The sequence below is a fragment of the Cetorhinus maximus genome, chromosome 21 (genome assembly GCF_964194155.1).
Source record: "Cetorhinus maximus chromosome 21, sCetMax3.hap1.1, whole genome shotgun sequence".
NCBI lineage: Eukaryota > Metazoa > Chordata > Chondrichthyes > Lamniformes > Cetorhinidae > Cetorhinus > Cetorhinus maximus.
Window position 1 is genome coordinate 90,262,513 of NC_135899.1, and position 13,222 is coordinate 90,275,734.

The following is a 13,222-nucleotide window of genomic DNA, read 5'->3' on the forward strand; positions in this document are numbered from 1 at the left end:
GGTACGAATCATACAGGAGGTCCACCAATGCATCCCCTTTGACCACTCAAGTGTTAAACCACCAAGAAATGTTTAGCCAAGCCACAAAGGAATGCAAGGTGTTCCTTCCTTTCTAATCAATGTTACTACAGTAGACACCTAATGAGATGTGTTTAATTTTCTCAAAGCTGGGAAGTGGATTTTTATGGCTTGGGTGCGTAGCAGTATTTTCAGACCTCTGCTTTTTCTGTTGTTCGATACAATGAGCCCTGTGAAATTAATATCATTATCACTCCAAAATCTTGCTCAATTTTCTCGGTATAGGGTACCTGCAAAATAAACCTCTATAAATAACAGCCTAGAAAGGGCAGAAAATGAGCTTTTTAAAAAACAACTATGCTCCTTTCAGTAAAGTCACATTCTGTTCATATTTTTGGTATAGAAACACCACCCAAAAATAGGTCTAAAAAGATCGCATGTGGAGCACACACTGGACAGCAATGAAAATAGGTCACCCAAGTTCGCAGACGCAGTGACAAAATTAATTCAATCTTGAGCAACCAGATCTGATGCAAGGGTGGCTTGCTGATTATATATTTTTTTAAAAATGTAACACCACTTGAAGTACGCTGACAAAACCCTTGATGAAAATCCAAATGAAGGGTGTAAGTAGACCACACAGAGACACCACTGGGAAATGGGATTTAAATGTCAGGGCACTGACAACAGAACTATTTCTCTCGTACATTATAACTAGTCTAACCATGATTACTTCTAGTCAGGCAGAGGAGGGTAAATTTCAACGGTCATTAACTGGTCAGCAACAATATTTCACATAGATGAAATGCAAAATTCCCCTCCTAAGTATCCTTCAGATATCACTTTCTGAAACTACCTGAAATTAGTTAGTGTGAAAGAAAGTACACATGTCCAGGATAACTAATTGATCTTAAAAATTATTATCCAGTAATTTAAATTAACCAAAGTAAATTTGATTGCAAAGTGTAAAAATATTCAAATTATCCAATAATTTGAATTAGTCATCTTTGAATTAGGAGGGCCAGATAAGTGAGCAACAATAGAGGATGGCTCAGTTACATGATGCCAGTGGAGTGAAGGCCGTTAGACAACACCAGGATTCAAAGATTTCAATGTCCCCACATAACCAGACAAGCCCCATTAGATCAGAATCATAAAGTCCTCCCTCACACAGAGACAAACAAGGGTGCCGGGCCTCAGTTAAAGGGAGAAATGTCAACACAACCATTCTCTCAGCAGACAGTACATTATAAGACCATTGGGGCATCTCACTAATTATGAGCGCTGCAAATTAAATTACAATTTAAGAATGGCAAAAGAAAATTAAATAATAATTTAGTCCATTACTCCAATGAACAAAACTTTTTCAGCTGTATTAATAAAAGGATGACTTCCTTAAATGGCCAGCCTGCTAGCTGCTTTCTATCAGGCTTGATCTTTTATTTCCGAAGCACAACAGTCTTGTATAGGTTAGTGTTCAATGCTCATTTTAATCCCCTTATAAAAAGATTACGGGAAAAGCCAACACAATGGCAAACACGTAGGGATCACACAGCCAATTGATTAACTCGACTGTTAACTCTGGCATTATAGGCTGGAACGTGTTGGGTTGAGTAGAGTTTGATAAAAGGATAGTTCTCGCTGTATCTCTAGTATTCATTAATCTTCAAAGATGACCTACACATTTTCCAATTGGCCAATTTTATATGGCATGAAAGAGGAAAATAAATTCACCATTGTACTGAAATTAGAGCAGCTTCAAAAAGAAAAATGACCAGCACAGCCCCTGCCTCCCTAGTAAATCTCCTTAAGAAAATAACCTACTTTTGGAAGCAATATTTATGCAGTTTAGGTATGTCTACTTTCTAGAAGTAAATTATGGACGTAGATCTGATCTTTCAGATGTCTAGCCAGAACACCGACAGAAGTGGTTTCACAGGCTAGTGCAAATGTTACCTCTCAGATATCAGCTCTCTTAGAGAAATGATACAGAACTATTTAGAAGTCCTTGCAATGAATAAACATATTTTCTACAATGGATAGGGCCTTACAGTCCCTCATAAATAATCAACACAATACTCAATTTAAATAGCCAAAGAACACAATGGTATTACTCTACTCTCACTTTCAGCATGAATAGCATTTCTTCCTACCTCAATTTTAAAGATAAAAATCAAAGCACAGAAGGGAGCAGAGCCCTTTCTGGCTTAAGAGTGAGCTTCTTCATAACATGAAGCTGGTCAGTGAGCAGAACCATGATGATTCTCAGTGCAAATGAATTCATGGGAGAAAACAAAATTGTTGGGAACAAGCCTTCATTTTAGATTGTCATTTTTTTCCTTATTCATTTATGGGGAAGTCCAGCATTTATTGCGCTAGCTACTTGCTCTCGAAAATGTGATAAGCCGCCTTCTTGAATACACCTGAGTGGCTCCCTCGGCCATTGCAGAGAGCAATTAAGAGTCAATCACCTTGATGTTGGTCTGGAGTCACCTACAGGCCAGACCAGGTACGGACATAAGATTTCCTTCCCTAAAAGGTCAAGGGTGAATCTAATGGATTTTTATGGCATGTGACCATTACTGATACTAGCTTTTTATTCCAAATTTATATAACAACTGAACTTAGATTCCCCACCTGCTGTGGTGGGATGTGAACTCGTGTCTCAGGATCATTAGTCCAGGGCCACTGGGTTGCTAGCCCCGTTACAGAACTGCTGTGCAACTACGGCCAAAACTTACACAGGCTGGCCAAAGTTGAGAACAGTTCTTATAACCAACAGCTGAGCAAGATAAAAAAAATTGGCGACTGTTGTAAGCTTAAATAAAACAAATTAGAACAGGGTATAAAATGTGAAAGGGGGATGGGTGGAGGTTTCAATGTAACTCTTCATCACCTGATAAGTTTTGAAATCACTGTGGCCGATTCTTTGGTAAATTTAGGGAGATTCAAGACCAGAAAACCTCACGGCCAAATTTACGTTCTGGGGTGCTGACACATCACGTGTCACCTTGGAAGAGCTACTAAGTACAGGTTTCACAGGGTTGGAAGCAGACGAGCATCTGGGTTTTAAAAAGACCACAAAATTGCTCCAGACCTATTAACAGACGCAATTAACATTTTTTTTTAAAAAAAGGAGTAAATTGGCAGAGAAACTGATTGTCGTGTGAAATGCTGGGGAGGGTAGGGGCCAGGAGAGAGGAGGTTGCCAGCAGGAATTCCTCAAAACGGTCAGTCCTTGAACACTATTATTCTTTATAATCTATTTTCGTTCGGAGTGTAATTAGTGCTGTTCCTTGCTCATAACCAAAATAAATGCCCTCACAACAGGGCCTAGCTGAAGGTGCACAACCTCACATATACAACAGATTAAAGTGAAGCATTAATAATTGTTTCAAGCTCTCAGACCAGGAAGCAGATTTGTTTTCAAAAAAAAAAACGGAGGCAAAATAAAAACTTGATACTTCCAGCTTTATCAAGACCCGAATGCACTACAGTTGGGCACCACCCCCCACTTCAAAATTCTCACTCTTGTTTGCAAATGCCCTCCCTGTCGCTACAACCGCATCAGCCCTAAAACTTCCTGAGGTATATCTGCTCCACCGATCCTGTCTTCTTGTGCATCCCCGGTTTTAAATCACTCCCACCGTTGTGGACGTGCCCTCAGCTGTTGATGCCTTAAACTTATGGAATTCTCCCCCCTGAACTCCTCTCTCACCCTTTAAGAAGCTCCTTGGCCAGCCAAGCTTTTGGTCACTTGTCCTAATAGTTTTTTTTTTAAAAAAATGTGCCTCAGTGTCAAATTTGGTTTGATAATTGCTCCTGTGAAGCACCTTGGGATGTTTTATGTTAAAGGCGCTATACCAATGCAAGTTATTGCATGGACCTCTGAAATGGTGGGGGAGGGGGGGGGGGGGAAGGAAAACTGCCCTCTCGTTTTTACACGGCTACACTTGGATGAATCAACCATCAAATCAAGCTGCTCACTGCAACCAAATTGTGATTTTCTGCAGTCAGTGAGTAGCTGGGTGATGGCATCACCAGTTACTCAACAAGCTGTTAGATTCCTGGTAACAGCAGCATATCTCAGCATGGGTGAGTCAGTCAGGGCACTCGAATGTCCACAATGGCAAAAGCATCACCATTAGGTCAAAGGTTTACTTCAGTGGCTATTTTACTGTTCAAGCTTCTAGAGCTATGAACAAAAATTAAATGCTAACAAGTGCAAGTCTTCCTTACCCACAGACATTAAATCCATGATGAAAACACAACATAACTAATGACCTGGTCCCCAGTGTTCTTCCCAATAGTTATTAACTAGATTAACCCATTCTGCATTTGTTCAACAAAAAGTGAATGCCCAGCATACTTGTAAAATACAATTAATCGAAGGCACAATATGCTGCGCATTAGAGAAACCACAGATGTTACCAAGGATTCATTAACATTCTCCCTTATAAACCCATCATCTCTTAATTGTGTATTCATGCCTTCTTTTGGGCACTAACTAATCTTCCTGACACTGGCACGAGTCTAGCACTCCATTTTAGTGCAAAATCCAGCAGAATCTTTGCTTTTAGCACAGACCCCGAAGAGACTGTGTTCAACTTGTGTGATGGGGATGCATTCTCCCTGGAGTTATACTTCTAACTTCCGCATTTCTGTTGCTGCAGCTGTGGGGTCAGAGAGTCATAATGGCATAGAGCAAGGCCATTCTGCCCATTGAGTCCATGCCGGCTTTCTGTAGAGCGATCCAGTCAGTCCCATTCCCCTGCTCTATCCCCATAGCCATACTTGTTTATTTCCCTCAAGTGCCTGTTCAATATCCTTTTGAAACCATTGATTGTCCCCACTTCCACCGCCCTCATTGGCAGCGAGTTTAGGACATTACATTACCACTCGCTACGTAAACAAGTTCTTCTACACATCCCCCTCCATAAGGGCTCTTGTACAAAGCCTTGAATCTGTGTGCCCTAGCCCTTATGTTGTCAACTAACGGGAGCAACTTTTCTTTGTCCGCCTTTGTCATAATCCTGTACATCTCTACCAAATCTTCCCTCAACCTCCTTTTCTCCAAGGTGAATAACCCCAGCTTCTCCAACCTAACCTTGTAGCTAAAATCCTTCATCCCATGAACCAGTCTGGTAAATTTTCCCTCTGCACCCTCTCCAGGACCCTGATATCGTTCCCAAAGTATGATGGCCAGAACTAGACTGGGGTATTAGATGACAAGCCAGACACATGTATTAGGCTGCTCTTCCCCGCATAAAAAGGGCAAGGGGTTCACGCTGAGCGTTTACAGCAGCCAATTAAAAACACCTCGCTTTGCAGCAACTCCACAAAGTCAAGCTGCATGTGTTCTTGGTCCAAAAAAAGTTGAACTGTGAATTAGTTACCAAGTCCAAACCAATCAGGGCTAAGACCATTTAATTTAATTTGAATTAAACTCAGCCTTCAAGAGAAAAAAAAATCTGCCTCTGTCCAGTTCCAGGTATTAAAAGCACTGCAACCGCTCCGCAAAACTGGCTAAAGGACTTCTGAAAGAAATTTCAATTCCAACTTCATATCATTTGGACAATTTCGTGTCAATTTCAGGAGAAACGTCTAACTTGGCTGAACTGGATTTGAGGCTCTTGAGCACTCGGTGAAATCTAATCTGTTGTTTGCAGAAGATGAAAGAAATTCAGCAATTATTCACAATAACTCCATCCAGTTACAATGTCAAAACTTCAGAGACACTTCAGGGAGTTTTTACTGCTTTACAATAAAGGTATCCCAAGTGCAACCCCTTTGCCCAGTTTTTAATCGGTTTCAGTTTGTGTAAATGACTCATTAAATTCCCTACTTCATGCATGAAAAATGCCTGTCTCAATGCAAACCAAGCCACACGGCACCTTCTGGGAAAAAAAACAATTCCACTCTGACACTTAATAAATTCCAAATACAAAGACAGGGAGGTCAGGTTAAGAAAGGAAGGAAATGCTGATATTAATTTTACCAAATGCAAACAGCTCTTCCTAGTCATTTCACTAACCCCTTACTAATTCCACAAACAAACTAGTACAGGGAGGGGGTAAATGGCAAAAAAAAAGATAGGGACAACTCCAAAGTAACAATTATAATTAAAGCAGCACAATGATGATCCTTTTTGTAAAAAGAAGAAAATGGAAGGCTCAAGTCCTGGAAAGGCTGGCTCCAAAATATTAACTTCAAATCGGTGTACTGACTGCCAGCAAAGTTCACACTATAGGGTTGACATACAGAAAACAAATACTAGACAAAAATTGTCAAGTGTGCTCGCTGACCTAGAGGGGGATTTCCCCCACCCGCCCCCCGCCGCCGGGATCTTCCGGTCCCGCCACAAGTCAATGGACTTCTTGCTGGGGCGTCACCTCACCCGCAACGGGGCCAGAAAATCCCGGCCCTAGACCGATCCCTGGTCAAGTAACATCTCGATGTTAAATTCTCATCCGTGTTTTCAAATCTCTCCATGGCCTCAGTTCTCCCCATCTCTGTAAACTCCTCCAGGCCCACAACCTTCCGAGATATCTGCACTCATCCAGTTCTGGTCCCCTTGCAAATCCGATTTTAATCACGCCCATCATCGGCAGCTGCACATTCAGCTGTTTGGATCCTAAGCTCTGGAATTCCCTCCCTACGCCTCTCCAGCTCACTTTCCCCCATTAAGATACTCCTTAAAACTTATCTCTTTGACCAAGCTTTTGGTCATCTGACCAAATGGCTCTTTATGAGGCTGGGTGCCTTATTTTGTTTTATAATGCTCCTGTGAAGTGCCTTGGGTTTGTCTTATTATGTTAAAGGCGCTTAATCAATAAAAATTCCCCAAAAGCAAAATGCCGCAGAAATAAAAATAGAAAATGCTGGAAATATTCAGCAGGTTGGGTTGCATCTGCGGAGACAGAATCAGAGTTAATGTTTCAGATCGATGACCTTTCACTCTGTTTTGCTCTCTCTTTGTACAAATCCAACTCGTCGCTGCTGCAGCTGTCAATTTTCTGTTACAGGCAACAATGATCATAAACTGCTGGTGACATCCCTCTGGTGCTGTGCAGGAACTGAGATGCTGCTTGCTAATACAGGAGGTTGGGTTACATTTCAATACGCAGGTGTTCTGGTAAATATCCCTTGCCAGTGACACTGGCACAACAGTCAAGAGCGGAGAGAACAGGTCCAGAAAAGATGGTACTAACGTATAAACATGAAAGGAAAGGAGGTGGGGATACTACTGATGGGGCTGGGAACATAGGGGACAAGCAGTTACATAGACCCATTTTACAAGAGCTTTTTAAATAAAAAGGAAAAGCGAATGAAAGAAAAAGGAACTGAGTAAAGGGTAAAAATAAAATATTATACATTACCAACTACACAATTGGTTAAAAAAAGAACAGAATCTACGGAAAGAAAACAGTACTGCCCTGTAAACACCTCAGACAGTAAAACACCATCAAGTCATTGCATCACATCAATAGCATGAGCGCATGAATCCTTGACAGCAATACTGCACATAAAACTCTTAATTGTGAGTTCAAGATAAATTAGTAGCATGGCAAGTGGAAGCCCAAAAATTGTAAAAGCTTTAACAACCAGCCATACCATACATTTAACCTCAGTGCTCAATGTTCATTACAGTCCAGTATCAATCCCACTCCCGTCTCATAAAACTTTTCAATTTTAAAAAGGAAATTCAAACATAACAATTGCTTTCCTGCTGAATCAATGCCCAATTGGCACTATGACATTGAGATTGCTGTTCAAATTGATTCATGACTTGTTTGTATGTTTGTTTAAACAGACCAGATTTTGGCAGCAATCTGAAAATCCAGCTCACTATTAGGCTTATAGAGTTCACCACTTGGCCATCATAACCATTTGCCTCAAACACTTCACATACAGCTCTTCATTCAGCTGCACATTCATCATCGGAAACCTTTCTTCACTAAGGCACTATATAAATGAAAGTTGCTATGATAGTCCATCTACAAGATGCACTGCCAAAACACACCAAGGCTCCTTCGACAACACGTTCCAAGCCCACGGCCACTACCACCCAGAAGGACAAGGACAGCAGGTACATGGGACACCACCACCACCACCTGGAAGTTCCCCTCCAAGTCACTCACCAGCCTGACTTGGGAATATAATCGCCGTTCCTTCACTGTCGCTGGGTCAAAATCCTGGAACTCCCTCCCTAACAGCACTGCAGGTGTACCTACACCACATGGACTGCAGCGGTTCAAGAAGGCAGCTCACCACCTTCTCAAGGGCAGTCAGGGATGGGTAATAAATGCTGGCCCAGCCAGCGAAGCTCACATCCCCTGAATGGAAAAAATTAGGAGGTCAACATTAATTAGACTTCAGATGATGATTCAAGGTACGTTGCCTAGAAAATGAGATAAATTAAAAATTTGTTCGAAATCAAACCATATCCAAAAAACCTACGGAATTCAGTACCAAGCCAGATCTTTCAATCTTACCCTCTTTCCCTCAACTCACTAAATATGCAATTATCTTCGCCACTCTCTAAGCAACTTAAGTAACTCAAAATAAATCACTCAAATAAATCCTCAACTGGCAAAATAGTTATAACAGCAAACGTGCACATTCCAACAAACCTTAGATTATATTTCCCCATTCCCATCTGATGATCCATTAAAAAAAAGCATAAACCTTAATGGGCACCAACTATCTGCCTTGTAAAATTCTAATAAGGATTAGTGCACCTACTTTTTAAAGTGAGAAGTTAAGGAATCAAGTTTAATAGCACTGAAGGTGAAGTACTGATTTAAAAAAAAATTCTTTCATGGGATGAGGGTGTTGCTGGCAGGGGCAGCAACTGTCGCCCTCCCATAATGTCATCCCCCCACCCCCTCCCCTTGAATTGATTGGCTTGCTTTTCCATTTCAGAGAGCAGTTAAGAGTCATTACTGTGGATCTGGAGTCACATGTAGGAAAGACCATGTAAGGATGGCAGATTTTCTTCCTTAAAAGGACATTAGTTAACCAGATGAGTGTTTACTGACACTAGCTTTCAATTCCAGATTTTATTAATTGAATTTAAATTCCACCATCGCCGAGAAGCAGAGAGGGAGGGAGAGGCAGAGAGACAGAGAGGGACAGAGAGAGGAGACAGAGAGGGGGTGCGAGAGGAAGACAGTGAGAGAGAGAGAAAGAGAAAGAGAGAGAGAAAGAGAAAGAGAGAGAGACAGACAAAGAGAGAGAGAGACAGACAGATAGGCAGGGGTAGGCAGAGAGAGAGAGAGGGAGGGAGAGGGGGCGAGGGAGAGAGGGAGACGGAGAGGGAGAGAGGGAGGGAGAGAGAGAGACACACACAGAGGGATAGAGGGAGACAGAGATGGAGTGATATTAAAGTTGATTTCAATCAGATTGTGTACATATCAACCATATTGCAATTAATGGGAGCTAGCAACGAACATCCTGATATCAAAAGTCCCCAATTTAAATGGTCTTTACTCTTCAATGGTTCAAAAGTTGAAGAAAATTTATGGAGCCTACAACACCAATATATCACCCTATGCAATGCTGTTCTTTAATATTATACTTAAGATAATTTCTCCCTCAGAAAATTAAATAACCCAATGAGTGTTAAATGGAGTGGTGAATTCTTATCTTGTGTACAAGTTGCTTGAAAGTATGGGAAATACACACACGTGCGCACACACGCACACACGCACGCGCACACACACACACACGTGCACTCCAACACAAGTATTTACCTTGATATGGGGATGGAGTATTTGATGGGCGACCACTGCGAGCATACTTTTGTCTTCTTCCATCTTTCCAATCTATGACTAGAACAAAGAGAAAAACGATTGGCTTACCATTCTCAGGACAGTCGTTCTTGGTGTAATTTTTTGCAGAAATGTGGCACGTTCCATATGTCCATATTTCTCTTTGATGTGTATGGGTCTCACAAAGTAAGTGGTCGGAATAGACATGTTAATAAATAATGCATTTAATGACAAGCATTCACTTCTAGCCCAGAAAGTTGCAATGAGTGGACAGTGGCATTGGTAGCAATCAGGTCATCATCTTGAAGGATAAATGGAATTTATTCCTCAGGAATATAATTAAATTCTTAAACATTAAAGTTGAAAAAGTGAATCAGAAAACAGTATATTTGACTGCTTCCCTGATTCATTTCACACTGCACTACATAACTATCCCACTGTGTTTGTCTGTAATATATACAAATTAAAAAGAATGATTGCCTTTATACCTTAAATTCAAGAGAATGTCTCAAACAGTAGATGGGATTGTGTTAATACTCCTGTTGACAGATGTGCTCATATTTCAGACTGTGATGGGGCATCAAACACTGCAGAAAACAATAGCATAAAACATTTCAATGAAGGATTTGCTTAAGAGTTGGGCGGTATCTACTATATTAGAATGCTGGGCTCCCAAGCTGCAGACTCAGGTTCAAAGCTCAGATTTGACTGGCATTCAAATCAGGGTCTTCCTCAGGGAATCGGTTCAAGAGTTTTGAAGGGGCTTCTAAATGGCAAGGATGAAAGGAAGGAAAAACAGGTTGAGAATGTGCCCAGAAAGGGAAAAAAAAACAGCAAAACTTGAAAATGGCTGGCACCGGTCCAAACTGGGAATTCCATTTTAAGGTTATACAAGGCCAGTGCAGACTAGTACCAGACATTTCCCAGGTTTTCCTGGTTTTTCCTCAAGAGATGGGAACCTTCCCACCCAGCAGCCTGACTGACAAGTGTCAGCTTTCCCCAACCTGATCCCTCCCACCCTCGGGGGCAGTGTGGATCGTGAGGGACTGAACAGAAAGGAGAAAGTTAGGAGTATATAAAAGACAAACTGATGAGCCTACCATGAAACGGGCCGGTTTCACTGAGAAAGAAACGATTTTACATGCAGACAACTGCCAATTTGCCAAGCTGAATCCAGCCAACTTGCCCCGAGTGTAAACACTTTTCAGATGCTGGTTGCAGCTGACGGTTAAGTATTGTTAATAGGGAACAAACAGATTGCAAAAGGCATTGAAAATCTTTAATGGTTTTATGAACAGCTTGTAACAGCACAGCAGCAGTGTGCCAAGGAAACAAGATGAACTGTAAATCTATATCACTGTATACAGATGTGGGGAAAACAAGGCCAGTTCACATGTATTTCTTCAAGCAAGATCCAAACACCAACATCAAGATAACATTAGCGCAAATCCATTATTATTTTCTCCAGAATATTGAGTTGGGCCCAGGTCATAGGCCTATTCATGACCACTCTTACATTCTTGCACCTTTACTAATGGCTGTGTCTAAACTGAAAGGCATGAGTTATGCAATGCTGTTAACGTAACTGTCTGGCTTATTTTCTCCCTTTCAACGTTGATGACATTGGTACATCCTGGACTGTAGTTTCATAGTCACTGGCAACACTCCCAGAATCTTACCCAAGTAGCTATGCTCCGTGATGGGGAAGACGGTGGCGTGGTGGTAATGTCACTGGACTAGTAATCCAGAGGCTCAGGCTAATTCTCTGGGGACATGGGTTCAGATCCCACAAGAGGAGATGGTGGAAATTAAATTCAATTAATAATCCGGAATTGAAAAGCTGGTCTCAGTAATGCTGACCACGAAACTATTGTCGTAAAAACCCATCTGGTTCATTAATGTCCTTTAGGGAAGGAAATCTGCCGTCCTTACCTGGTCTGGCCTACATGTGACTCCAGACCCACAGCAATGTAGTTGACTCTTAAATGCCCCTCTGAAATGGTGCGGCAAATGCACTCAGTTCAAGGGCAATTAGGGATGGGCAACAAATGCTGGCCTTGCCGGCGATGTCATGTCCCATGAAAGAATAAATAAAAAAGTCTAGATGACCATGCCAAGCTGTTCCATCATGACTGAGTATGCCAAACGTCACTTGACCCTACAGTTACAAACATATACCATAAGAAAGCTTTTATAAATGTAGACCATGGTTGATGTTCTTTCCTTCCGCCTTGTTGAGGGATTTATTCTCACCCTCCCACTACTACATTGGCTGAAAAATATGCACAAATAGAGAGACTGAATGCTTTCTACCTAATTACTGTTGAAGGGGCAATATATTAATAAGCTCAACCTTAGAAAAATCCAAAAATTAAGTATTGCTGAAAAAGGAGACATGCTACCGAAGCTTTTCATCCTTGCACTCATCAGTGCAGCTACGCCAGACAAATCAGTAAAGGGAACAACAATTTATACTGCATGAGAAGAGAGAGCTGATTGATTGGCAAGTGAACTCTGATTGGTAGAGGCATTGCCATGGAGAATGCAGCAGAAGACAGTTAACTGCCCAGCTTTTGTTTCAATTTCAAACCTGGCAGGTCGACCCTGATTGGCTAAGGCATGTACGCATGCTAGAAACCACATGTATTCACACACAGGGCCCTGTCCTTCGCAGACAGAAGGAGCATGTCCATGCATTGTACCTTTCTCGACTAAACAAAAAACTTGGGGGGACCGCCATTCCCTGGATCATTGCTCAGGGCAATGCCTTGACCACAGTCGATCTGCTTAGTTTGAATTTGAAACAAAAGCATGGCAGTTAACAGTTAACTGTTCTCTGCTGCATTCCCCATAGCAACGCCTCTAACAGAGACCACTGGCCAACCAATCAGCACTCTCTTCTCAGGCAGTATAAATTGTTGTTCCCTTTACTGTTGGTTTATCTTGCGCAGCTGTCCTGATGATCGCAAGATGAAAACCTTCGACAGCATGTCTCTTTCTTTCAGCAATACTCAAGTTCAGTACCACCAACCGACTATCTAAATCCAAAAATAAATGTTGTGTTTGCTGGTGTTTGACGATGGGTGGACCTTTCCGTGCCCAACGGTGGCGGGCGTGATTGTCCACTCAGTTCACCGATGGCAGGCTGCGTTTCCTGCCATTGGTTGGCAGGGAGCTAATTGCAATACATTAGCGTATAATTTAAAGGGCCTCCCGCCTGGCTCTTGGAACCCCGCCAATACGTGTGTCCACGTCGGTGGGAAAGCCGACGTATTTCACAACAGCACACGGGCAACCTGCACCTGGCGGCCTTCACTTTGGGGGAACTGAGGTGAGTGCACAGCAGCGTTCTCCACAGCTCGCCTGTTGTTTACAGGCCTCAGGGGCACCGGGGGGTGGGGTCAACTAATGCCTAGTCCCAGAGGGGGCTC

The 13,222-nt window shown here is 42.1% G+C and overlaps 1 protein-coding gene across 3 annotated transcripts in view; it reads right to left on the reverse strand.

Moving 5' to 3' along the window:
* LOC144696120 (polycomb protein SCMH1-like) overlaps nt 1–13,222 on the reverse strand; it is a 180,843-nt gene that overhangs the window by 143,679 nt on the left and 23,942 nt on the right. The window contains exons 3-4 of one of the 3 annotated variants that reach the window (XM_078567424.1): nt 10,280–10,378; nt 9,774–9,851 (exon numbers count right to left, since the gene is read on the reverse strand). The exons of 1 other annotated variant lie outside the window; for it this stretch is intronic. Coding sequence is in view for 1 of the 2 variants with exons in the window: in XM_078567421.1 (XP_078423547.1) it covers nt 9,774–9,851 (78 nt within the window). In the remaining variant the exon portion in view is untranslated. The remainder of the gene's footprint in view (nt 1–9,773; nt 9,852–10,279; nt 10,379–13,222) is intronic. One more of the 3 variants, XM_078567421.1, reaches the window with a different exon arrangement.